Source organism: Plenodomus lingam (genome assembly GCF_022343315.1).
Source record: "Plenodomus lingam strain CAN1 chromosome Unknown contig_11, whole genome shotgun sequence".
In the NCBI taxonomy this organism is placed as follows: Eukaryota; Fungi; Ascomycota; class Dothideomycetes; order Pleosporales; family Leptosphaeriaceae; genus Plenodomus; species Plenodomus lingam.
This window is the reverse complement of record NW_027093929.1, coordinates 2,334,520-2,360,275: the sequence shown is the minus strand read 5'-3', so window position 1 is coordinate 2,360,275 and position 25,756 is coordinate 2,334,520. Positions and strand designations below refer to the sequence as shown.

Below are 25,756 nucleotides of genomic sequence, written 5' to 3'. Positions count from 1 at the left end.
CTCGGTGCCATGCCCGCAAGGCAGCAAGCCCATACATGTACACACCACCCAGTCAGTATGTACGATCCAGCCCATAGCAGACTATCCTATAGATGCATAGATACATGGAAAGATAGGTAGGTAGATAGATGGGTAGGTAGGCAAGTAGAGGAGGAGGAGGAGGTGACAGTGATACCAAGAATCTACCGTGTACATTCTGACATGTCTTGCACCATGCGCCAGACCATGCATCTTTTGCACTCACAGGGCCCCCCGTATGTTGTCAGCCCTCCATCATCAGATCCAAGCATCGTCGTCGCAGGGCGCTTCCACTCGACTACACTACACAGTAGGCCGAGTTGGGTCAGGTGTGGCGCTGACAGCCCATTGGCCCTACCCACGACGCACAAGTCCCCCGAACTGAACACAAGCCAATTCTCTTTTGTCAACTGGTCTGCTCATGTGCAATCGTGTTCCTCGAGGCAAACAGGAGGGAAACCCAAAGTTCAAATCATGACTTCTTCCACACAAAACAAGGCAGCAACACCTCCTACCTTGCCTGGACATTCCTCTAGTCTACCCCAGCCATCTGCATGCGATCATCGCAACCCGACAACAACCAACCCGCTGTCCCAATAGGAGAAGCTTAGCTTGTCCATGCAATGCATTGGAACAAACAAGCAAACGAATAAACAATACACCCTAGAGACCCACGCTTGTATCACTGTCATCATCATCTTCCCTTTCGTCTTCGTCTGCTTCTTTTCCTCCCTAGTGGTCTATTCCTCCGCTTCCGTGTTCCATATCTCCACCTCTCGATTCTCCAGTTCCTTCATCTTCTCTTCATCAAAAATGGTCGACGTGGGCAGCCCCGTCTTGCCATAGTTGACCACCGGGCCAATCGTGCTGATCCACTGTTGTCTCCTCTCCATCAGAGTCCGGATCGGCTCTCCCACACCAGGCCTAGTAATCCCAGCGTTGGCGACGGCATGTGACCCGCCTCCTGCCCCACCGGGTCGCTTGTTCTGTTTCTTGCCTTTGCCAATGTTACGATTGCGCTTCAGGTACGCGGCATTGAGCTGGTTGTCGAGATCGTCGGCAATGGTGTTGTATTCCTGTTGTGCTATCCTCTCCTCCGTCAGTTCGAGAAGACGTTGTTTCCGCGCCCCATTCTTGATGGACTGTTTGCGTAGCTCTTCTTGTAAAAATCGCAAGCGCTGCGCCACTTCGTCGTCAAAATGCGAGTCGTACGACTGCGACTCGGCATCCGCTTCACTGATGAGACCGTAATGCTTCAACTCCATCATGACACGGTCCTCCAAACCAGCGTAGTCGGCACGCCCGCTTGGTGGCACGGGTCGGAAACCTGGCTGGCTGAATTCAGGAAGCTGTGTCGCTGCCGGTAACGAGTTGGGATTGGTCGTATCGGCAGGTGCCCCGGAGCCCTCATCAATGTCCATAAGGTCGCCGTTTATGGCATTTGTGTCGCCGACAGCCGTCTGACTGCCACGGCCTTCGGGCCTCAGTGCCGCCACAAGCCGCGACAGTAATGGGCCGGCAGAAATCTGATCTGTGTCCAGATTGTCGTCTGTGATATCATCCGCTGCCCCACGAGGTACGTTGGGCGCCGGCCGTTGATCGTTGGAGTCGACTATCATCCCCCCATCCTCCTCTGCCCATATCTCTTTGTAGTGACGTTGGCCCCTTCTAGGGAGCACAAACGGTGCTATTCGATCACCTCGCTCCTTTAGAAAGGCGACATCTTCCTCGGTCAAAGGTCTTATGTAGGGCTCCACGTAATTTGCAAAGACCGTGGCGTTGACCTGTGCGGCAGGTTTTGCGTTGGAGAAATCCTTGTCAGGCGGCAGACCAGCAATCCTGTCACGTAGATCTGATGGAGGAAACTCTGCGACGCAATATATCTCTTTCTTCTCCTCATCCGTCATGCCTGGTGTGACCTCGCGTATGTGATATATAGTAGGGTCATCGAACTTGCATGGATCTGGACCAAAGGTCTGATGTTGAGGCAATGCAGGCGCGGGCGCGGGTTGGTGAGAGATATCTGACCCAGTGGGAGAGGGAGCCTCCGCAGCTGCTGCACCGCCGGCTGAAGGGGGAGCTTGTGATATAGGCGAGGACATGGATGACGAATTGTCTGCGTCGAGATAGAGTAGATTAGCAATGTGTACAATGGTTGTTGCTATCTCCATGCCAAGAGAGGTAGATGCCAGCGACGGGGTGAGACGAATGCATAGGTGAGACTTGGGCTGGAGGAGGAGGTACCTTTGGGGTCCACGCCGTCTTGCCTGGCGACACCATGGGCGCCCGTCGTGGGCGGATGCTTGCCATCCTCATCGTGCTTCTTGCTCACTTTCTTGAGCTTGTGCTTGCGGTCACGATCGTCTGCCTCCTTGTCCTTGTCCCTCTCTCTCGGCGTACGGTTCTTGCGGATGCTCTGCAGCTCCCTGAGGGCGCCTTCGGATTGTGTGCAGCGTGCCTCGACATGCTTGAGCACCGTCTTCTCGATCTGGTCGCGTAGCGCCACCAGCTTGGAGCCAGATGGTATTTGTGAGCTGGTACCCGCACTGTCCAAGATATCTTCGACGGTGGACTCGGACTTTCTGAGGTAGGAGCTGAGCGGTTTGCTAAAGTAGGTCGACGCTGTGGAGGGCTCGACCGAGGGGCGGGCATTGGGGAGTGGTGTGGTATTGCGACTGCGTGGGGCGCCGGCAGCCTTTGAGCCTGACTTGGCCTTGCCCTTGCTGCTGACAGCGGGGGGCATGGTGAAGGTGTGGACAGGCACAGAGGTTGGCGGGGAACGAGGAAGGGTCGCGTCCACGGCGAATGTGGGGTTCAGTGGTCCTCGATATCTACGGTAGGTACCGGTAACGTTTGACTACTCTAGAGTATTGAAAGGGAGGGGCGGAACTGTAGGTATATGGGGTATGTAAGGTAGGTCAGTGTGTTGGCCGTTGCGCGCGTAGTGTAGGCAGTCCTCTTCGTCCTCTTTCGTTCTTCTCCTCTGTCTTCTTCGTCTTCTAGCACATGGGCCGGCCGTTTTGTTCCTTGCAAGGTTCCTCAGGCCGGTGTCGGTGGCGCGTTGTTGACCACTGCGTTCGCCAAGCACAGGCAAGTCGGCCAGTCGGCGCCAGGTTGAACAGCGTTAGCGTGAGACATCGGACATGAGATGTCGTTCCATGATGGCGAAGTCATCCCATCCCCAGCCTCAATCATGAGTGCTGGGAACAGTAAGCCATGAATGTACTCTACGGTACAGTATACTAAGCATTCAACAACACTAACTTTCCATCACGGCTGCCGCCAGATGCCAAAGCCGCTACGATACATAGGAGTCGAGTAGAACGGACTGCCCTGCTACCGATACATCATAGTACATGCAATGGCACATGCAATGGCACATAGAGTACAAGGGCCCATACAGTAGCTAGGTGGACAGATAGCTTCTACGGCGTACCATGTACGGTACTACTATAAGGTGGACAGATAGCTTCTACGGCGTACCATGTACGGTACTACTATACTACCAGGTAATTCATTCCTTCTCCTCACCCCAGTGCCGCCCAGCGCCTCCATCATCCCCACCCGCCCCCCCTTCCCCCCCCAAAAAAAACAATTTTCTCCGCACCAGCCTCTTGGAACCCGCTTTGCTTCGTCATCCACCCCCCTTGTCCTCTCCACCCTCAGCCCTCTGCCCTACTCTACTACTCTACTCTACTCTACTCCTACCCTACCCCTCGCTCACGAACCCCCGACCCCGACACCAACACACATTTCCTGCACACTCCCACCACCACCTTGCCCCCGTCCTCTGTTCGCCTTCCAGCAGCATGTGCAGTCGTAGTTGGCGCACCATAGCGGTCGTGTAACCCACCTAGATCTCCCCACGCTCCCTTCATCATGTGTACGTCATCCATCCGCCACGACCACGGCCACGGCCATGGTAAAAAAAAAGTAGGTTAGTTAGGATGCGCTGACATGTCGTCGCACACCCACACAGCTGCCCAGCGCATTGGCATCTTCACCATCGCCTTCCCGGATCCGTATGCCATCACCTACGAAAACAACAAATTCGACACACTCAACGACACCCTCGGCTTCTCCTACCGCATCCTGAACAACATCCAGACCCTGTCCACCAAAGGCGTCGAAGCTGGCAGCGATCCATACGGCATCCTCTATGTGCCCGACTTGCGCACCGATGGCTGCAAAGAGCAAGAGCGCCAACATGTGCCCGCCAATGTCACGCGCCTGGCTCAACTGCCCGATGACAAGAACTACGCCCTCATAGCCGTCGCGCCCTGGTACAGCGCGCAATGCACCATCGAGTACTTTACCGCCGCTCGAGACACGGCAACCAAGGCCTTTTTCACCTACCAGCCAGGCAACACCAATGCGAGGCCGCCCGTCTTAAACGACGCCTCTTGGAATCTCCAGGATGGGGGCAGCTGGCAGACGGCCAACACGTTCCCGACCTATGCTGTCTCCTCCAACACGGGTAACAACATCATGGAGCAGCTGGAGCAGTACTCGGGCAACGTCAGTACCGTGCCGCACGGCGAAGTCCTCTCGCAAATTTATGCTCCTACCGAGTACGTCCGATTGTGGGCGTCTGTCAGTACAGAGACGGGCGCACAGCTTCCCAGTCTTTGGGTCTTCCTCGTCATCGTGCTCGCCATCCTGATCCTTGCCGTCAGCGTTACCTCTCTCACCATGCACCTGTTACAGCGCAGGAGACGCAACAATCTGCGCGAACGTGTCATCGCCGGCGAAGTGGATCTTGAACAATTGGGCGTCAAGCGTCTGACCGTGTCACAGCAGCTACTCGACAAGTTTCCGCTTTACACATACACAGCTCCATCCACAACCGTGCCGACGGATAACACCGAGAAGACGCCGCCGCAGTCGCCAATCCAGCCACTGAACTTGCCTGTCCCCCGGGTCGCTGTCGGACCGGGTCAGAAGCTGCCATCGCTTCGTCACTCATCCGCACCCACGGTACCCACTGCATCTGCAAGCGCCATGTCCGCAGCCTCCTGGGCCCAGCCTACCTGTCCAATCTGTCTGGACGACTTCGAATCTGGTGAAACACAGGTGCGCGAGCTGCCCTGCCGACACATCTTCCATCCCGATTGCATTGACACCTTTCTCCTCAACAACTCGTCTCTATGTCCCATGTGCAAGCAAAGCGCACTGCCCACAGGCGATTGCCCTGTAAAGATCACCAACGTCATGGTACGTCGGGAACGCCACATCAACCAAGTGCGTGCACGCACTGCCAACGGCCAAGCCAATGCTGCCTCCCCTTCAAACACTTCGACCGATCCTTCGGGGGATGCACATCCCTCGCTGGGTAGGCGAATAGGAGGTGCGATCACAGGTCGGCGAATTTTCAGCGCCCCGGAGCGAACCACAAGGCCATCTGATATTGAGATGGCACACACGGCAGGTGCAACTGTCGCCGGTGCACCTGAAGTACCCTCTCAAGCCACTGGTGCTCCCCCTAATACATCTTCAGTGGCGGCTCCCACCCAACACTGTACGCCCACCCAAAATCGAAGAGAATGGGCACGGCAAAGAGCGCTGGCAATGCTGGGTACTCGTCATGCTGCGATTGCAACAAACGACGCCGAAGAGGAAGATAGTGGTCCCCGCTGGCGGCGAGGACTTCGTAAAATCTTCCCTGGTTTCCGCTAAAGTTTCCTTTTGTTTATACACCAGTGATACCGACATCGTAGCAAGCGACATAGCATTTAGAGGCGTTTTCCATTTAGTTTTTAATCTGTAGGGACACTGCATTTTAGGCATATCATAACCAGTCCTTTTTTGTATATCATAAGCAATTTCGAGGAGGCGTACAATGTTTGTCTTGAGTTTGGTTGAAAGTCGTGGATTCACAAAGGACAATTGTTATTATGCTCAACGGAGCTCAATTCTCCAACCCCAATGGGTCCAAAACTTCCTCTCAACATGATGCACGACAGATGAACTTGGATTCAGTCTTCGGTCCGGGAAATAGAAAGAGAAGACTTTTGAACTGCTGTACACACACATACACACACACACGGGAACCCCTTCGCAACTATCTAACATTTCCTCCATTGCACATACAATGTCGAACTCACCTTCGCACTCTCCCTCGTCTGCGCCAAAACCCCACTCCCAGCCCCTCCCAACGGACTCAATGCAACCTCTGAATTCACATTGAGCGCCGCCTCGCCTCCACAAGCCGACCACACACTGACATCCACCTGATCTTTCTTTTCATACCGGCCTCGAAACGGACCGGGGATATTCAATGTCGTAGACGTCTGGGCCGTATTGCCGGAGAGATAATAGGTTGATTTCACGACGCCCGTTATGCCGGCGTCGAGGTCGCCGTAGCCGCTGTGGTCTGCGCTCAGGAGTGAAAAAGAGTAGCCTGGGGTGAAGGAGAGGGCGAGGTTGAGTTGGCAGTTTTTGCGCGAAAGCGCTGCATCGGTCGAGGGACCGGTTTTGGCGGTGAAAGCAGGGGTAAAATCTGCAATAGTTCAAGTTAGGGATGACAGCGGTGTTGTGCTTGTTGGAGGAAGTATTGGGGTGTAGAGAGGGCCTGTACTGTGGCCGTGCATGGGGGGCTACTACATACAGATGGGAAGGATTCTGCTGTCGGTCCAGCTTACTTCAATGCTACCTTGAGGACAACCCGAGCCTCCTGAGATGACATTTGTAATTTTAAAGGCTGGTGGTGCAATATTTGTGGGTGATGCTAGGGTAATGGCTGCGAGAGCGAGTGTGGGCAGAGTGTATTTCATTATTAGCAATGAAGTAATATGTTTCTAGATGGATATGTTTGTAGATGGAGCTTTAGCAATAGGGTAAGGTAATGAAATGATTGAGTCGTGCACTGCTATCGCATTTATCGGCCAATGATGGAGACTATGTTCTGTCTCTCGTATGGGAGAGGTTGAAGAGTCCTTTATATGGAAAGGATTCTCTCTTCGCAAGCGAGCACACGGTCTTTACAACACCATGCTTTTTACACTACGAGAATATATTTGACCCGGTGTTACGGCCCGCATATAGGCAATTTTCGTGAACATTGGCCAAAGATTACGTGCTCACTCGCCTGTCTAGACCTGGTCGTCGCCCCTTCTATCGCTAGCCCAGAGATGGCTACAGACCTGATATAGTTGCCACGGTCCCAATATGCAACCCTTCTGCTGATATTGTTGCTAACATATGTATACAGAGACTTATCCGTGAAGCGAGCATAGCCGTTAACGAAATGTGCTCTAGGGGCTCCTCGGAATCTAGACCACGGGAGACCCTGGGGTAACCGAGTATGAATGCAAGGCAACAATCCAAGAATAAGCCTCCCGGGGGAGGGGCAAGGCACAGTGTGACGAGGAGTATGGCGGGACTTCTTGTGACGGGAAAGTTGTATATATTATATTGGAAGACCTAGGTCGAGCTCGCCAAAACCAAAGGCTGCGGTTGAATTGTCAACTTGGCTTTGTCTATTGCTCTTTTGGGAAGCTCGAATTCTTTAGCGAGCGAGTAGGATCATTAACCATTTTTTGGTGCGAAATTACCAGCCCAGTTTTGCAAGGTTGCTATTGATGTTCGTATCGGTGATTACCGGTTATATCGATGTGGAGTCAATGGTTCTTGTTCGAAGCGAGAGCTGCCAATACCTAGCCGTTGTTGCGAAGTTGAAGTTTCCTCTTTGCGATCTGAAGAGCCCATCACCGTCAATTCTTCACGGAGAAGCACAATTCTGTTTGAGATCCGCACTCACCTAACGTATTTCTTATCGATCCGAAGTAGTTATGATGAACGATTGACGATCCTGAGCAGTTCTCGCTTAGGCTATTGTATAGGAGCCAAAACCTCATGTATAAATCTGACCGCAACTTATCTTCATCAAAAAAAATTCGCGACGTGGAAGAGTACATCGGGCAGAATCACCATCTTTCCAAGAAATGGACTCTTTTTATGAGCAAGAGCTAAGATGTTAGTATGTCAACTGCATTACATGGCAGGCTAGCTTGTCTCAGGATCATCATAATCTAGTATTGTCGTGCAGAAGGATTGTCATTCAGTCGCGTGTACTGTCAAGATCCGTCACCACCTTATGGGTGGACGTCCATTGGGCTCTAAATTATTCTTGCTTCGGAGGATACTGCGTGTCCGCTGTCTCGTGCGAGGCACTTGAGCTCACATGTGAAAGCTTTGCATTCACACCAGCAATTGCTGACTCTACGGCAGCAGGCACATCAATGTGGAAGAACGGTCTGTTTTGACCATGTACAGTGGTAACTTTGCCAGGCACTAGTCCATTAGAGCCTTGAACCTTGTCTTGCGCTTCTGGGTCGTGAATTTTGCTTGTGATGGTATCCAGTGGCGTATAGCTGTACACCGGGTTCCAATGTGCGCGAGAGGCGAAGCGTGCGCGGTCAAGGTAACCAAAACCCGCCGTGGTCAAAGCTCGTTTAGTCCACCTACTGTTTATAGAAGCGAAATGCCACTCTACAGTATCGGGGGCAGCGTAGCGATCCAGTTGCGCGCGCACGTCAATAAGGCCCTGAATAGACGTGACGTCAACGTTGTTGACGGCGCTGAAGTCCAAGATGATGGCGCGGAGGATGGGGCGATGATCATCAGCGTTCACCTGTCGTCCGCGTCTTGGGCCAGGGTCGTTCCAAGGGCGATCTCCGAGCCTCTCATAACGGTCGAGAATTGTGGGACGTGAAATGGTCTGGGCATGATGAACGAGCTCATCCATGTAGCCTTGTTGATTTAGATAGGAGAACCCTTCCGTGAATCTGGTAAACATTTAGCGATTTTCCACTGTTCTTCGAGTCTAAACATACCTGTAGATCAAGATGCCAGGGTACGGAGTTTCGACATCAACAAGAGGATTCGTCCCATCCTGGCGACTAACAGGAACATACGCCTCCCGGACTGATGTCTCAAGGGCGACAACACCCTGGATATTCTCCTTATGTGCGGCGATTGATTCAGGGGTAGAACAAAAGACCCTAACCCGGCCGAGAACGACGCCATGAGTGAATAGCTGACGCCATAAAAGCAACGCGAAACTTGCCGCCACCGTCGCGTATATACCGTTTTCGATGTTGGTGAAGATTGTAATCAGAACACCAGCGAAGAAAATGACAACCTCCAGTGGACTGGTCTCCCAAAACTGAAAAACCACGTTTGGAGGGGTGATGAGATCTCCCACAGCATGTATGATGATCGCTGCGAGCGTAGCCGATGGAATGTAGAAGAATACTGCGGTCAAGGCATAGAGAGCGAGGAGAACGATAACTGCTGTGAAAATTCCTGCGAGTGGTGTCCGAACACCAGCTTTCGATTTAATAGCGGTCCGGGAGAAGGAACCAGTCGCTGGGTAGGCGCCGAGGAAGGGACCAATGACATTAGTAAAGCCAACAGCGACAAGTTCCTGGCTAGGGTTGATAACATAGTTATTAATACGGCCGAAAGATTTCGAGATGGCGATGTGTTCTAGGATCAGGACGATGATGGTAACGGGTAGATCGGGGGCAATTGCCGAGAGGAGCTCGGTGTTCATCTTAGGCGCGCCCGCATGCTGAAAGCCTCGTGGAACGCGTCCGAGAATCTTGAAGCGTGCATTTTTGAGGTCATTATTAGCATCATGTAGACCTTTGATATCTTTATTGGCGAGCCAGCTGATCAAAATGTAAAGCAGAATGACAAAGGCCATGCGGAGTGTACTAACCTGGAATGAGGGTCAGACGGATATGCTTTGGAAGAATGAATTTTGTCGAATTGTCTAACTTACAAAGAACCATAGCTTCTTCCTCGAGGGCTGCTTCCTCGACATGAAGTTACAGAATATGCGAATTGCGTAAAGTAGAAACAAGGCACTGAGACCCATGGCCGCGTCAAGCTTGGTCCGCGGTAGACCCTTGAGTGAGTCGATAATGACTCTGTATGTCGCTCCACGGTTATTGACACCGGAAATTCCCATTAGGGCAGGAACCTGGCCCGCACCAATACTGATGGCAGCGCCTGTCATGAAGGAGGTGATAGCGACCAGAGGGATCAGTTCTACAATCCGTCCCAGCCGTGTGAGGCCGATGAAGAGAAGGACTGCACCAGCAATAACGGAAAGAGCTCTGGCTATATCTACAGCTTCCAGCTCAGGCTTGGTTTCCTGGATCTTGATGATGATGTTACCGACAATAGTGCTCATGACAGCAACTGTGCCGATGGTGATATCTTTGGATGTAGCGAATGCCCAGTATAAAATGAAACCCACGAAGCTGGTGTACAAGCCATATTCCGGAGGTAGCTTGGCAAGCAATGCATATGCCATTCCCTGGGGAATGACTACAAATCCCACTGTGACTCCCGCAACCACATCGCCGAAGAGCCAGGTCAAGTTGTAGTGAAATATCCAGTCCCAAAACGGGAATAGACTTCGAATGTAGAGCTTTGTAGCATGGACGGACGGCTTGAACTGGGACAACCACTCGGAGGCTGTTGGTTCGGGTTCAAGGTAGGTCTCAACCGATGAGACAGAAATTCCACCTGAGACGTCGGGTTCTCTGCGGTAGTCAAGGTCAATACCGAGTACCTTGGCTGCTCTGCGCCCAGGGGCCGCCATGGTGACGAGATTGCTCAGCAATAGCTTTTTCTTTGACCTTGGAATGAAACGTGGGATCTGGGGAATGCGAGAACGACCGAGGTACTTGGTAGAATGATGTATCGAGACCACGGTACGGTTGTTCTTCGGAGAAAATAACAAAATGTGCTCAAATGCAGGGAGCTGGTGGTAGGTGGCAGGTGATTCTTAGCATCTAGGAAGGCATGTCGACAGCTACGACTTATACCAAAGTGGATGGGAAAAGCCCATGGACACAAGTCGATGGCGAAGTCCGCCATCAGTCAACAGACAGCTTAGCTTGCAAGGTTCCCAGACCACGTCGGAAAGCAGCCACAAGCGCTCTGGTCTGGCTAGGTTACAAGATATCGGCCGCCGTGCTCAAGCTGGAGGTGGGATGGCTCTCTTGGCATGGGTAGATCGTGGCAGTGAGAAGATTTGGAGCAAACGGAACACGGATGCTGCCGCTGCAGGATGGTAAGGCCAGATCATGCGGCGAAGGATGAAACCACAGACTTGGGCTGAGCTTTTGCAGTCTAGGCTGGACAATGGCTTGCAAAAGGGGCTGATGGATGCTTGAGATTGCCCAGTGTCGTCAATGGGTTGGCTCCGTGCATGGCACGTTTGGTTTTGTTTGGTGGTTGAAGGGATGACTAGGCACAGTAGACAAAGCCATGGGGACCGCGCAAAGCCAGGATGCTGGTAGACGACATTTCTAGTGACTTATCAAAGAGGCAGTTAGCTAGTACATCAGAGTTAGAAGAAGTGCCAGCTGAGGTTTGGCGGCCCACTGGTAAGCGTTTCGCGTCAACGATCGCAATTGTGCCATGCTATTGCGACATCGTCCATCCACCTCCAGGCCTAGGCGGAACTTGGCGGCCCTCACGGCCGTCTGACGCGCCTAACCTAGTTGTGCTTAGCCCCGCTCCTCCGCATATGCACCACATGCCACAAAACAACCTCTTGCTTATCTTGACTGTACACTTGCTTGTTCCAGTCCTTGATCATCGAGATACACCTGAACACACCAGCAATGACAAATCCTCAAGAGTTGGAATGAATGACAAGTGGCTGGATGCAACCTTGGTTCGTCAAACCATGCCGTCGTTCTCACTTCGGACACCACTGATGCCTCTCACTGCTAGCACTGAGTGAAAGCCTTTTAGTGGCCATCAAATGGCATGAAATGGGAAGAATTCGGACTGCAGGTAGTTCTTTACGATACCATCAGACCGTTGTTTTTACTGGACTCCTAGGCCTTGGCTTCAGCCAATGCATGATTCCTGCTACTACTACTACTACCACCACCACCGCCACCACTACCATCACCTCCACAAATCAGGCTGAGACAAAAGCCCTCAACATGCCCACATGTCCTATTCTGTTCTTCCGGCTGATGTTGCCACTTGTACCATTCACCGCAGCAGCACTTCCGCGTTGAACTCAGTGGTCACACCCGTCGCCGGCGGCTTACCCAAGTTATCACTCATGGGACGGACAACATCGCAACGAAGCGACTGTTCAGGCGACATGCTTTCCATCCTGGTGTTGTTGGTCTGGATGAACAAACGCTCGCGTGAATCAATCCCGCGGAAAGGCGACCATTCCACTGCGCCACTCAGGCGATCGACATTGGGATCCAAATTTCGAATGAAGCTTGTCCAGTAGGATCGAACCATCGAGATGATGGGTCTGTTGGTAGTGAAGTAGCTTGGAGGCTCGCTGCCGTCGGTGCGGTTGGTACCCCAGAAAGCGTATACATTCACCGTGTGCCAGGCACCATAGCCTTCGGCCTCGTCCTCAGGATCCAGCACGGTGTACTTGTAATTGTAGGTAGGTACTCCGTCGCGGGCAAGGTAGGTCTGGAGATTACGGGTGATGCAATGCGTAGCGATGTTGCCAATCGCATTGGCCCCATGGCGCCAAAAGCGACCCTTGCCTGGAAAAGAAGGCTGTGGTGGCTTGATGAACAGATCATTGAGAGTGGCAATCGAAGCGTTACTGAGACTTGGGTCCTTGTCGGCAACCCACTTGAGTGCCTCTTCCGCGGTAGCCAACGTCTCTGGAGCATTGAATTTTGTCCCTTCCTCGGCGCATGATCCCATTATGGTCGGTACTTTCGTGTATTTGCCTTGTTCGAAGAGGTTGACGAGAGAGTCTGTGTACAAATCCCCTTCAATATTGGGACTGAACCAGCAATTTGCAGAGCGAATGGCCGACTCATTCAACGCGCGCAGACAGGCGAGGCTATCTGGAGCGCCGCCGCATCCCTTCTCTTCGACCAGACACTTGTACTGTTCTTCACCTTGCTCCGGAGTGCGCATAGTAACCCACCCTCCAGATTCCATGATTCCGCCCGCGAACAGCTTCTTGCCTGTATTGGCAGCCAGCATGAGGGATACAGAAGTACCACCAGCACTGACTCCATCAAGAACAACCCGGTTTGGATCGCCGCCGAATTGAATGATGTGCTCTTGCACCCACTCGAGGACCTTGATCTGGTCTCGGAGCCCAGCGTTGACATCTCCGCCTCCCTTTTTGACTTCGGCACTGCTCAAGAAGCCGTACATGCCAACACGATGGCTGAATTGAACGAATACGACCTGGCCATCGGCTACGATCTCGGTAGGATCCCAATTAGCACTTGATTGGGACGAGAACCCTCCCCCCTGAAAAAAGACAACCACTGGCAATTTTGAGTCGACGGTTGCCTTGGTAGGTGCGTATACGCTCAGGTACAGACAATCCTCCGCAATATGAAATCTCTTGTTTGGCTTCGCGGTGAAATCGTCAGGTGATCGAGGGGGGCAAGTGGCGCCATGTTTGGTAGCATCGATTACTCCGGTCACCTCAGGATCCTGGGGTGCCGCAAATCTCAGGTTTCCAACAGGAGGTTTGCCATACTGAATGCCTTTCCAGGCCGAAACTTCAAGTGCTGGGTCGACGACGGCACCACGATACTGAGCATAGCCAACATCAACTAGAGTGTCCACTGCTCGTACGATCGAGGCAAAGGCTGTTGCCACTACGAGCGAGCGCCGAATGGTCCAAGCCAGTTTCATCGGGAAGTGGAGCTGGAGGCAATCGATCAAGATTATGCGGTTCCACGCAACGTGGTTGTTGACACGCTAGGGCGGTTGGACAGGGAGATGGAGATGACACAGACTTGCAGCCAAGATTGGAAGAAGTGATTTCCCTGTACGCAGACGAAGGCGCTCAAGTTGATAGTATACGGTAGTTGGACTCAATGGTGGTTTTGGCTGCATCCTCGGCGCGCAGGATACACATATTTAAGTTGTCTATATTCTCGCAAAGTACCACCGTGGCATTGAAAGGACCGAGTACAGAACGAGTACGACGCGGATCGTTAGAAGGTGAAACAGACCAAACCGGTATGAATTATATACTCGTTTGTATTGCATTTGATGCGACTCCAGGACCCTGGGTATATAGCGATGGAGCGAATTAGCGAGGGTCTATATTCGGGCCGGCGAACCAGGCGCAAATTAAGGGTTTCAGGCGCTGCTATGCGGACTACGCTGCGGTTCGGTGAAGGTGTCACTCGTAGGATAGCTTCAAGTTATTTGGTAGTGCATGGTTCTCTAGCCATCTATATGTGGGCGGTACAGTGTGCAAGACGCGGGGTGAGAGACAGGCGTTGGAGCCTGAGGTTTTGTGCCCGGACGGCGGCTGTTGTCAAGCCACAGCCGCGGCTAAATCGAGACATGCGTGTAACACAGTGGAGACGGAGTATGGATTGTAGAGTAGGACGAATGTTGAGCTGTGGTGGAGGAGGGTGAAGTTTGAATAAGGTCAGAATGTGGGTCAAATGATTGGGCCAGGTTAGGATACCGAAACGGTGGTAGGGTAGACTCAAAGCGGGCTAGAGTGAGAGCTTGTATTGCGGTTTTACGTGTAATATACATGCTTACAGTACGTTACTACCAATTGATATCCGCCAACTGCGATCCATCCCCCCTCTCCCCCTCAGAGATAGGGGGGGAAAAGGGAAAAAGAAAAGGAATCACAATGGCAGGTCCCTATCTTCTAAACATGCCAATGGAATTGGTTTGGTGTAAGCAGGCCACGTTGCGGAGGTGGGATGGCGCCAGTTTGTCAGAGCAGTCGGGAGCCGTCAGACGGGCCAATTCGCCGCCCGCAACCACGCCGCACGAGTACATACCTACAATAGGTTCTAGAGTATGGTAGGTGACGATGCCAACTGCGCCGCTTCGGGTAGCTGATGGACATGACCCGATTGCGTTGTTGAGAGGCCAAGACCAAGGCGTGCCGACAGGCAGCACCTGTTGTCACTGCCCAGATGTACTGTAGGTTGTAGAGTACCGTTCAAGGAATCGTGTTAACGGTCAAGCGGCATGTTGTTATTCTTTGGTTACTACTTCTTTTTATCGTCTTCACGTTCTTGTTGTCGGTGTTGTTTGATTGCCATGTTGCTTTTTGTCGTAGTCGTCGATGTGGCATGGTGCCAGTTGGTCGCGCGGGTGCGGGAGACAGGGCCACCCAACTTGGGTATAGCGTGCTCCCAGCGCTTAACAGTTGACAGCCCACCACTGATTGGCCACGCGCAACAAGCAAGCTCTTTCGGCACCTGGTAGGAATACGGGTTACATGGAGAGTACAGAGAACAACAGGACATATGTGGCTTAGCAGCACACAAGTAGCTTACCTACATAACCGCGTCCTGACTACTCTACCCTTGCTTGTCCTGCTACTCGTTGCCTGTTGCGTTGCGAGCACTTTGTGTCCTGTGTGGTGTTGGCCAAGTCCAAAGTTCGCCAGCATTTACCTACTCTACTCTACTCTACACCTGCTTATGGCTGTGCCTGTCCCTGTCTCTTCACCGGTACACTACTATCAGTCCAGTCAGACTCAGATCTTTCCCTTCTCTTCTCTTCTTCACAACCTAAACACACAATCTTCTCCCACGCCTCTCCACGCCTCTTGAGCCTCGTTGCGGCAGCTGGCCTGCTATCAGCATCCCCCGCCCTCTCCTCCTGCCCACCCCCGCCCGCCTCCCTCGCCTCCCTCGTCGCCTTCGTCGCCAGCGCTTCCGTAACGTTTTTCACAGCGTTTCCCCTTCTTCTCCTCTGGCCCGCCTGATTCGCCGCGCCAGAGAGTGCTCCGTCCATCTGCCTTGTCTCTCCCCAACGCGCGGCCTGTGCACTTAGTGATAGACAGCCCCCATCGGACGGCCGAAACAGCCATCCATCCCATCCCATCCCATCGCAGGCAGGGGAGCCTCACCACGCGGCGCAGATCTGGGGCACAGACCTGGGCACAGCCGACGGTTGTCCTGTCTTGCCTTGCGACGCCGTACCCGCCCAACCGCCATTGTGAGGCATGGCCACAGCGACGCAGCTCATGCCGTCACCGAGCGGCCTCAAGTCCATGTCGGCCTTCAGCCCTTACACCGACTCGCCCAGCTCACCGGCCAACTTTGCGCACGTCTTCTCAAATAGGTGCGCCTGCCCTCATCGCCGTCCATGGTGCTGCATGCGTGCTAATGGATTCCCCAAGATCATCAAACACCTCGGACCATCTGCAGCCACCACCCAGTCCATATCCTGCCACGGTTGACCCTTCGCCCGTCGACAGCAATGGAACCAGTCAGACGGACCACACCGATGTAGGTACTGTCGGAGGCAGCCATGGCTTTGGTCGTCATGCAGCGCGGGGCTGACCCCACTCCAGATCGAAGATGATGCACAGGTCAATCACCTCGGTGAAGAGAGCATGACCAACATCAGATCCCCCGGCACCGACGACCTGATGAGCCCTGCGAGTCCAACAAGTCAGTCCAAGCCGCATCGTCTCAACACCACACTTCCAGTGCGCACACGCGCAGACTCGGACGATGCGCCTCCTTCCGTCATTCACGCGCCAGACAACTTCAAGCAGTTTGTATGTAGTCTACTCATCGCAGCTGCACTCGCTACAGAATGGGCGCTGACTCTCTCCATCAGAACCGGGTGGATATATCGACGTCGTCTTCGACTGCAAACACGTCCGACAACACGGCCGTCGTCTCGCCCTCGACACCGGAAGCCCATTCACTGCCCGACGATGACGAGAAGGTACGTGACTGGCATGAGCCATTCTCTCTTGGCTGCATCCCGCCGACTCACCATCTGTAGCACACGCAATCTGCATACACAACACCAATCGATACCGCAGTGACATCCATTGGCCCTCCCGATCGGAGCACACCACGTGCCCAAACGCGCCAGGATTATGAAGAAGACCAACGCCGCAGTGTCAGGAGGAGCATCAACCTTGCAGACATTGCTGAGCACGAAGACAATGCTCTCACCGAGTCATCGGCAAGCTCTGTGATAGATCAAGATGACAGTGTCTCCTCCCACTCTCAGAGCGCGGAGTCGGCATCCATTGGCACGCAAACCATGGGCGAAGCGCTGCATGGTATCAATGAGTCCGAAAGAGAAGTGGCTGCTCTACACGGCGCTCTCAATGAGTGCTGGATACTATGCAATTCGCTAGCCAAACTCAGCCAGCATCACAGACAACGCATGTTTCACTACTCTGGCGAACGTGCGGACATACAGGAACATGCTTGGAGGACGTGCTGGAAGCTATGCCAGAAGCTATACGAGAGTCGCGATGAGAACCCCTCTGCGCAGACTAGACCGGTCTTGGAACTCTGCCGGGATTTCTGTCAAGCACTCTTCGATGTGCGCCAACGTGGGGATGAAGCATCCGACTCGGTGCTCCGCGTGAGCTTTGAGTTGAACAATCATCTATACAATGTCCATGACCGTGCTTTACCCGAAACGTTCCGCGAACGCACGCTAGATTTCTACCTGACATTGTGCCATCGGCTCATGAAGCAGCGTACATCTCTTCCAGAGGAGACGGATTCATTGTTGCACGCCTGCTGGTCGCTTGCAGAAATGCTTTTCAGCCTCCGCCAGAACAGTCGCGACGGAAAAGGTGCGGATGAGGAGCTTCTCGGCTCTGCCATCCAGGCCTGCTGGGAACTGTGTGACCTGTTCCGGGAAGGGTGGACACAGGTACGACCCGAACGTGGAACCCCGCGCCCGACCCAGTACACCTTCTCTGGCGGTGGCAGTTCCGTGTCTCACTCCCACATGTCGTACTCGGATCGCTCGGGACGTTCTTCGAGCATGAACGAATCCTACCATTCTGCCATCCAGTCCAGAAGGCCCACGCCCATGCAACCAGAGACACCGACGACGATTTTTGATGACCGAGAAGAGTTTTCGCCCGCCGAAGAACCAAACGTACCCAATATTTTAGTGCTGGGCCCGGAGGCTGGCTTGACTCGCACCCATGACCGGTGGTCCTCTGCGTCTTCCAATCTCTCCACGTATTCTGATGCATCGGTGCATACGTCGTCGACAGCAACTGCAGGGCGGGAGGACCCGAATCTGATCCGGCTGAAAGGGCTGATCATCAAGGCGGCCATCAATACAGGATACAATCGTCAGATTCCACTTCCCGACTTCATTCGCGCTCTGCCCTCGAACAGTTTTGGGACAATCCCCTGGCAAAGCCAGTTGTTTGAGAGCTACCGAAAGCTCGTTCTGAGTGATCCGACCTTGCGGACCGCTCACGCTCAGCCTTTACGCAGGTTGACGGCACTAGAAATTGGCCGTTCTGTGCAATGGCTAGCTAGGAGTGAGCAGTTCAAGTGGTTACGCGAACTGTATCGGTTTGTTTTTGGAAATTACCCTGAAGACTCTAGCCAGCGTAACCTGATTATCAATGCATAGTGCGGCCTTGGGATGGCATACAGGCTTGTGATTTTTTCTTGTTTTTGGTCGGGTGGGATGCTCTGTCATGTTTTCTGCCATATACCCCCCCTTCCCCCTTGACGCTCATTTTCTGTGCGTTTGGATATTCTTTGGCCATGTTACCACAAACGGCACATTGGTTGAAATAATATTTCTAATTTGTGTACATGTATATATTTGTTGTATAAGCTAGGATCCATCTAAAGACACATGTGCATAGTAGAGTCATGCATCACAGACAGTATAATAGCTATAGATATGTAGTACACATACCTACTATATACACTCATGCCAGGAGGCGGCGGAAATAGCGGCGGTAACTTTAGGCCAGGTTCTCTCCGCGTGCCTCGGCTCCCACGCCTCACATGCCGCAAACATGAACCAGCAAGCAAGCATTCACACAACCACCCGATCACCTATCTTGAGAGCGGCACTAGCAACATCCACATAAATGTGCGCTGCGACATGACCAACTTGCACGAAAAGCATGTCCACGGCGTATAATGGCCGCTCAATCTACGCTTCGACCCACGCATGATCCGCTGCTCGCTCTCTACGACCGCTATGCCCGGCTCGTCAAGGCGCGCGTCCGGGGCGCATCCAAGACGGCGCAGCTCGTGTCAACCATCACGCTGCTGTTCACCATCATAGGCGCGGGCTATGGTGGAACAAGATGGTACAACAGGCGCCGTGCCGACAAAGAGACGGGACGGCGGCTGCTCAGGAGGAACAGTGGCCTCAGGAACAAGGACGGATCGCGCACCATCTACGTGCCCTATCGCGACTCCACGTCCAAAGTCACCATCAATCCTACCAAGCCGACGACGTTTGATGCACACAAACGACTCTTTCTGCACCCTCCGCGCGTCACTCGTATGGCCGACCCGAACAACCCGCAGGCACCACCGCCGGCGGCCACCAAGCCTGGCTTGAACCTGGCCTTCCTGCACCAATTCCTCTCGCTGCTGAACATCATGATCCCACGATGGAACAGCAAGGAGACGGGACTGCTGCTCAGCCACAGCGCCTTCCTGATGCTGCGCACTTATCTCTCGCTCGTCGTGGCCCGTCTGGACGGTGACATTGTCCGAGACTTGGTTGCCGGCAATGGCAAGGCCTTTCTGTGGGGCATTTGCAAGTGGCTTGGAGTGGGCACCTTCTCCTCGTACACCAATGCTATGATCAAGTTCCTGCAGAGCAAGGTCTCGATTGCCTTTCGCACACGGCTGACCCGCTACATTCACGACCTGTATCTCAACGATCACCTCAACTATTACAAGCTGCACAATCTGGATGGCGGGGTGGGGGTGGGTGCGGACCAGTACATCACCCAAGACCTGACGCTATTCTGTGCCAGTGCTGCGTCCTTGTATTCCAGTCTGGGCAAGCCTTTTGTTGACCTCTGTGTCTTCAACTACCAGCTCTACCGCTCCCTGGGCCCTCTAGCACTTACGGGCCTGCTGACCAATTATTTCCTCACCGCGACCATCTTGCGTCGACTTTCGCCACCTTTTGGCAAGCTCAAGGCAGTCGAGGGACGAAGAGAAGGCGAGTTCCGCGCACTGCACTCACGGCTCATTGCCAATGCTGAGGAAGTCGCCTTTTACGGCGGTGATCAGATGGAGAAGCACTTTCTGGAACGGGAATTCAAGAATCTGAAGCACTGGATGGAAAACATCTACAGTCTCAAGATCCGCTACAACATGCTGGAAGACTTTGTATTGAAATACTCCTGGTCTGCATTTGGCTACCTCGTCACATCGCTTCCCGTCTTCCTTCCAGCCTGGGGTGGTCTGGGTGGTGCGCCAGAACTGTCCGGGGGTGAGAAGACACACCGAGAACGGAGTCGTATGAAAGACTTCATCACGAACAAAAGACTCATGCTCTCACTTGCTGATGCGGGTGGACGGATGATGTATAGCATCAAAGACCTATCCGAGCTTGCTGGCTACACCTCGCGAATCTATACCCTCATCAGCACCCTGCATCGCGTCCACGCAGATGCATACTTCCCATCCCCTGGTACCCGACCAGAGTTGTACTCTGTATCCGATGTTCAGGGCACCATACACAAGGGTTTCGATGGCGTCCGTCTAGAACATGTCCCCATCGTAGCGCCTGCCCAATTCCCCATGGGCGGTGAGGAGCTCATCGAGTCTTTGAACTTCATTGTGCATTCTGGAGAACACCTCCTCATCACTGGGCCGAATGGATGTGGAAAGAGTGCTGTTGCCCGTATCGTGGCTGGGCTGTGGCCAACCTTTCGTGGTCTCGTCAGCCGCCCGCGCTCGATTGGTGTGGACGGCATCATGTTCTTGCCCCAGAGACCGTATCTGTCTACCGGCACACTACGCGATCAAGTCATCTACCCCCATACCGATGCAGACATGAAGGAGGCAGGCCGTCGCGACATTGAACTGTCGCAGGTTCTCGAGCAAGCGAAGCTCGGCTACCTGCCAGACCGCGAGGGCGGCTGGGACACGAAGAAAGTATGGAAGGACGTGTTCAGTGGGGGTGAAAAGCAAAGGATACAAATTGCAAGGCTGTTGTATCACGAGCCGAGATATGCCTTCTTGGACGAATCGACAAGTGCGGTCAGCAGTGATGTTGAAGGGCTGATGTACGAGATGGCCAAGGCGAAGGGTATCAGTAAGTTGCATGCCGTGTACAGCCCAGACCTGCCAGACTAATGGCCATACAGCACTCATCACAATCTCTACTCGCGCCTCGTTGAAGCGCTACCACACGTTTACGCTCACACTGGGTCTCGGAGACTATGGCGGTGACTGGGAGCTGCAACGCATTGGCACAGTAGAGGAGAAGTCTTCGGTTGAGAAGGAGCTCGCTGAACTCGGCGAGCGGCTGGCCAAGGTGGAGGAGTGGAAGAGGAGGAGGGATGAGATTGAGGAGGAACTGAACAAGGTATGGGTAGAGGGCGAGGAAGGTGGCGGAGAGGAGGAGCTGGCCCCACCACCGTATCTTGCGACCGAGTCTCAAGTGCGTGAAAGGGATGGAGAGGGAGAGGGAGGTGAAGAGGGAGGTGAAGAGAGCTCGCGAGAGGAGAGGAAGAGAGGAGATGGCGAAGATGTGTCGCCTTCTACCGTATAGGCAGAATAGAATAGAATAGCCATACTACGGATTATGATTGGGCCAAGACTTGACCGACTGTTTGTTCATGATGGGTGATGAGTGGTGGGTGGGGGGGCATCGAGGACATGATGGTGGCGCACAGACTTGGTGACTACATACTCTACCGGTAACCATGGGGGGAACTACTGGATGGCTTTGGCATCACTGCATCCACCCTGTTCCTTGTTGGATGAAGCAAACATCAATGTCAGTCACTGTCTACATGCCTATATCGCGGTAGTCGCCCCCAAAGCCCTCACTGCCCGGCGACGCTCGACACCACCATTGCCCACCTGCCGATACCGTAATGCAATCACAGCAATGCCTACGCGCGCAATCAAGGCCATCTTCTACACGCGATTCCACCACGAGAAGGGTGGGTACGCCACGATGAGCGATTACTGCATCTACTGCTTGTGTTTTGTTTGTATGGAATGACATGGGATGACACTTTTGTATGCCAACTTTTGACGCACCAAGGCTGACAAGTTGCGCACGACTAGGAAACCGCGTCCTCCACCAGGTCCCCGCCGGCAGCATCATCCCCTCACAGCTGCCATCTGCCCTCCCGACGCCGCTGATTCCCTTTGCCTCGGTCACGCAATATCTCATCCCCACGCAGCAATTCTGCGATCGCCTGCTCACCTTTTGCGTCCACCACCACCGCGTCATCGGGTACCCCGTGTGCATCCGTGAGGGCCGGTACAGCCGTAACGAGTTCATCTTCAACTTTGCCATTGTCATTGGCGAGAACGAGGCCGATTGGGCGTGCTACGGCGAGGTTGTGCGCAAATTGGGCCGTCTGCTGCGCGGCCTGGAGGAGCAGGGTGGCTTCCTGAGCAGAGAAGAAGCCGGCGTATGGGAGTGGGACGACGATGCCAGCACACGCGACCAGGGCAACGGCGACAGCAAGGTGTATGCCTTGTGTGAAATGGTGCTCGAGGATCTCAACAACTATGCGGAATGCATGATCCCCATCGACGACTCCAACACCATCAACCTCAAGCTGTTCCCAACCCGACCGCCGCCTCCGCCTATTCTCGCCCACCAGGTTCCGCTGCTGACCATGTCGCTGTCGAGCCTGCAGACGCCCATTTCCTCGGATCTCACCCTCAACCGCATTCTTCCCTACATCAACGGTGTCAATTCCATTTCGCGCATAGCACAGCTCGCCGACACGGATCTTTCCCTCACCCGCCGGGCCATACAGCACCTCGTCTACTACGGCTGCTTGGTGCTGCTGGACATTTTCAGCTTTGGCGCCATTTATGCACCGACTGCAGAGATTGGCAGCTTTGTCATGGACGCGGATATCAAGGACGAGTGTATGCGCTATGTGCGGGTGCCTCGCCTGACACCAGAGTCGAACCCCAAGATGGTGAGGATGGGCAGTGAATCTGAATCGAGCCTGACTGGTGGGCGAAGCCCCCTATCACCATCTGCATCGCAGCTCAGCGATCCTGGAGGATCAACGTCCAGAGCGACCGAGCACCTTGGCGTCAATGCGACTGTGAAGAAGGATGCAAACGCTACCGACGAATGGCACATCGGCCACGAGACACTTATCACGCTGTACACTTCCCTTCGCCAAGGGCTGACACTGAAGAATTGGGTCCTCGAGAACCTACACCACTTGAGCGGCATCGATGTACGACGACTCATCAGCTTTGGCATCATCAAAGGTTTCCTGTACCGTGTGCACAAGTACGCCATAGCAGCACCCAGCACTCTACCCCCAGCACCACCTACCAGTTTACAAAGCTCTGCTGCACCCTCGATAGTCAATGCGCAGGATTCAGACACAGTTACGATCCGTGGTGGAGCTACACACCATACTTCCCAGTCCAAGGTGCACTCCCACTCTCAACACCCTTCGGTGCAGATTTCTCGACCGAGCAATGCGTCGACTACATCACTCAATCCGCACGTAGCTACTACACAGCACCTGAACTTTGGCAAACCAGAGGCTGTCGAGAATATGGTCGCTGGAAGGGAGCAGAAGAACAGCCTTACGCTGCTGAAGTTTCTCGATGGCGTGCATTGCTTTGATGAGATTTGTTCCGAGCTAGGGTGGCCGGAGAAAGTGGTGGAAGGGAAAGTACGGGGCATGGGGGATGGTTTGGGGGTAGTTATTCATCGTTGATGCTTTGTCGACTAGCAACGCAATCAGAGTCATCTTCATTTCCCCAGCAGGTGATTTCTCGTCAGTGAGATTCAGATTAGACTGAAAATTGGGAGCTGGCCAATGCCCGCTCTCCGCATGGATGCTTCCATGAGCATTGTATGTACCCAGTGCGAATCTAGCCCATGGCGAGTTTCGAGTTTCGAGACCCTTTTCCGAAATCGACAACCTTGGCTACTTAACGTTACTGTACCGGTACGACAGCTAGCATCGGCCCGGATGCCGAGGCCACTCCCCATCGAAGCGGCAATCCCACCGAGCCACAGCTTACCAACCTCCCAGAAACAAACATCGTGAACGCTATAGTACATACATAGCACACTTTGAAGGGGGGTCGGATTACCGCTAACAGCATGGTTGGCGTCGCTCCCATCGGAACTTCGACGGGCCATTGCGGACTTCCTCACCTCTTCATTCGTGGAAACTCCCAAAATCATGCGCGTGCCGCCGGTGGGCATGTCCGTACAAGTGGCATTGCTACTTACTAACAAAAGAGTGCCCCGCACTAGATTCGGTCAAGGGGACCAGGTGATCTATCTGTATTGTTGACTTCTGTGAATCTGTCTTTTCACAACACCATCCATATAGGTACCAGCGGTGAAGTTGGACTGGATTCCTCTTCAGGATGAGCACAACAACAGTGACAGCGGTCAAACCGACCAAAGCCAACATTGGTGTCTACACAAACCCCGCACACGATCTCTGGGTCGCAGAAGCAGAGCCCAGCCTGCAAGAGGTGCAGAATGGCGGCGACCTGAAGCCGGGAGAGGTGCTGTTGAATGTGAAGAGTACGGGGATTTGTGGAAGTGACATTCACTTTTGGCACGCTGTAAGTCTTCCTCTCTCCCTTTTCCCATTCTCACAAAAATCGGAACATAGAGAGCGACCCCAAGGCTAATGAACAAACACAGGGCTGTATTGGTCCCATGATTGTAGAAGACACTCACGTACTTGGCCACGAATCCGCCGGCACAGTCCTTGCCGTTCACCCTTCCGTAACCTCGCTCAAAGCAGGCGATCGCGTAGCCATTGAACCCAATGTCATTTGCCATGAATGCGAGCCCTGTCTTACCGGTCGATACAACGGCTGCGAGCGAGTGCAGTTCCTATCCACACCGCCCGTCACCGGCTTATTGCGACGCTACCTCAAGCATCCTGCCATGTGGTGCCACAAGATACCCGACAGCATGACATTTGAAGACGGTGCAATGCTAGAGCCTCTCAGTGTAGCCTTGGCAGGTATGGACCGTGCCAATGTACGATTGGGCGACCCGGTGGTCGTATGTGGCGCCGGGCCTATCGGATTGGTGACCTTGCTATGCTGTCAAGCTGCTGGTGCTACGCCCCTCGTCATCACAGACATTGACGAGGGCCGTCTGAAATTCGCAAAGGACCTTGTCCCCAAAGTTCTCACACACAAAGTCGAATTCACCCATTCCCCCGACGACTTCCGCAACGCCGTCACCAAACTCATGGACGGTGTGGAACCCGCTATTGCCATGGAATGTACGGGTGTGGAGAGCAGTATCGCCGGTGCCATTCAGGCCGTCAAGTTTGGTGGCAAGGTGTTTGTCATTGGCGTGGGCAAAAATGAAATGAAGATTCCCTTTATGAGATTGAGTACGAGGGAGGTGGATCTACAGTTCCAGTACCGGTACTGTAATACGTGGCCCAAGGCTATTCGGCTGGTGAGGAGTGGGGTGATTGAGCTGAGTCGGTTAGTCACGCATAGATTTCAGTTGGAGGATGCGGTTGAGGCTTTTAAGACGGCGGCGGATCCCAAGACGGGAGCTATCAAGGTGCAGATACAGAGCTTGGATTAAACATGTGTTGGGTTTGAGAGATATGTTATGTGGAACACAGGGAGGGACATCATCTTCAGGGGAGTTTGCATATAGAAAGAGGGAGGGCGTTGAGATTTGGTTTATTCCTCGTATCAAACTAGCTTGCTGATAGTGCCGTGCATATACATCTATATATCCCAGTGTGGCTATCCAAGTGTGGTTGCACACGTGCCTAGGC

General features: G+C 53.6%; 12 protein-coding genes across 12 annotated transcripts; 7 read left to right on the top strand and 5 right to left on the bottom strand.

Annotated features, from left to right (window-relative positions):
* Window positions 1–201: 201 nt before the first annotated feature.
* On the top strand, window positions 202–618 carry IAQ61_001158 (uncharacterized protein; the record flags this gene model as incomplete). The annotated part of the gene is made up of 1 exon (XM_066095001.1): window positions 202–618. The coding sequence occupies one exon, from the start codon at window positions 202–204 to the stop codon at window positions 616–618; it is 417 nt and encodes a 138-aa protein (XP_065955309.1).
* A 140-nt stretch (window positions 619–758) lies between these two features.
* IAQ61_001157 (uncharacterized protein) lies at window positions 759–2,761 on the bottom strand (the record flags this gene model as incomplete). Its single annotated transcript, XM_066095000.1, has 2 exons — window positions 759–2,134; window positions 2,263–2,761. 2 exons carry the CDS (start codon window positions 2,759–2,761, stop codon window positions 759–761), a joined length of 1,875 nt encoding a protein of 624 aa, XP_065955308.1.
* Window positions 2,762–3,975: 1,214 nt separating this feature from the next.
* On the top strand, window positions 3,976–5,694 carry IAQ61_001156 (uncharacterized protein; the record flags this gene model as incomplete). Its single annotated transcript, XM_066094999.1, has 1 exon — window positions 3,976–5,694. One exon carries the CDS (start codon window positions 3,976–3,978, stop codon window positions 5,692–5,694), a length of 1,719 nt encoding a protein of 572 aa, XP_065955307.1.
* A 389-nt stretch (window positions 5,695–6,083) lies between these two features.
* On the bottom strand, window positions 6,084–6,791 carry IAQ61_001155 (uncharacterized protein; the record flags this gene model as incomplete). Its single annotated transcript, XM_066094998.1, has 2 exons — window positions 6,084–6,517; window positions 6,626–6,791. The coding sequence occupies 2 exons, from the start codon at window positions 6,789–6,791 to the stop codon at window positions 6,084–6,086; spliced, it is 600 nt and encodes a 199-aa protein (XP_065955306.1).
* A 1,349-nt stretch (window positions 6,792–8,140) lies between these two features.
* On the bottom strand, window positions 8,141–10,633 carry IAQ61_001154 (uncharacterized protein; the record flags this gene model as incomplete). The annotated part of the gene is made up of 3 exons (XM_003841065.2): window positions 8,141–8,804; window positions 8,853–9,742; window positions 9,806–10,633. The coding sequence occupies 3 exons, from the start codon at window positions 10,631–10,633 to the stop codon at window positions 8,141–8,143; spliced, it is 2,382 nt and encodes a 793-aa protein (XP_003841113.1).
* Window positions 10,634–10,880: 247 nt separating this feature from the next.
* On the top strand, window positions 10,881–11,111 carry IAQ61_001153 (uncharacterized protein; the record flags this gene model as incomplete). Its single annotated transcript, XM_066094997.1, has 1 exon — window positions 10,881–11,111. The coding sequence occupies one exon, from the start codon at window positions 10,881–10,883 to the stop codon at window positions 11,109–11,111; it is 231 nt and encodes a 76-aa protein (XP_065955305.1).
* A 934-nt stretch (window positions 11,112–12,045) lies between these two features.
* Window positions 12,046–13,692, bottom strand: IAQ61_001152 (uncharacterized protein; the record flags this gene model as incomplete). The annotated part of the gene is made up of 1 exon (XM_003841066.1): window positions 12,046–13,692. One exon carries the CDS (start codon window positions 13,690–13,692, stop codon window positions 12,046–12,048), a length of 1,647 nt encoding a protein of 548 aa, XP_003841114.1.
* Window positions 13,693–15,462: 1,770 nt separating this feature from the next.
* On the bottom strand, window positions 15,463–15,780 carry IAQ61_001151 (uncharacterized protein; the record flags this gene model as incomplete). The annotated part of the gene is made up of 1 exon (XM_066094996.1): window positions 15,463–15,780. One exon carries the CDS (start codon window positions 15,778–15,780, stop codon window positions 15,463–15,465), a length of 318 nt encoding a protein of 105 aa, XP_065955304.1.
* A 211-nt stretch (window positions 15,781–15,991) lies between these two features.
* On the top strand, window positions 15,992–18,402 carry IAQ61_001150 (uncharacterized protein; the record flags this gene model as incomplete). Its single annotated transcript, XM_003841067.1, has 5 exons — window positions 15,992–16,110; window positions 16,169–16,277; window positions 16,343–16,552; window positions 16,615–16,725; window positions 16,786–18,402. 5 exons carry the CDS (start codon window positions 15,992–15,994, stop codon window positions 18,400–18,402), a joined length of 2,166 nt encoding a protein of 721 aa, XP_003841115.1.
* Window positions 18,403–18,926: 524 nt separating this feature from the next.
* IAQ61_001149 (uncharacterized protein) lies at window positions 18,927–21,584 on the top strand (the record flags this gene model as incomplete). Its single annotated transcript, XM_003841068.2, has 3 exons — window positions 18,927–21,072; window positions 21,125–21,420; window positions 21,546–21,584. The coding sequence occupies 3 exons, from the start codon at window positions 18,927–18,929 to the stop codon at window positions 21,582–21,584; spliced, it is 2,481 nt and encodes an 826-aa protein (XP_003841116.2).
* Window positions 21,585–21,873: 289 nt separating this feature from the next.
* On the top strand, window positions 21,874–23,695 carry IAQ61_001148 (uncharacterized protein; the record flags this gene model as incomplete). Its single annotated transcript, XM_003841069.1, has 2 exons — window positions 21,874–21,928; window positions 22,056–23,695. The coding sequence occupies 2 exons, from the start codon at window positions 21,874–21,876 to the stop codon at window positions 23,693–23,695; spliced, it is 1,695 nt and encodes a 564-aa protein (XP_003841117.1).
* Window positions 23,696–24,359: 664 nt separating this feature from the next.
* On the top strand, window positions 24,360–25,557 carry ARD1_2 (N-terminal acetyltransferase A complex catalytic subunit ard1; the record flags this gene model as incomplete). Its single annotated transcript, XM_003841072.1, has 2 exons — window positions 24,360–24,563; window positions 24,646–25,557. 2 exons carry the CDS (start codon window positions 24,360–24,362, stop codon window positions 25,555–25,557), a joined length of 1,116 nt encoding a protein of 371 aa, XP_003841120.1.
* Window positions 25,558–25,756: the final 199 nt, after the last annotated feature.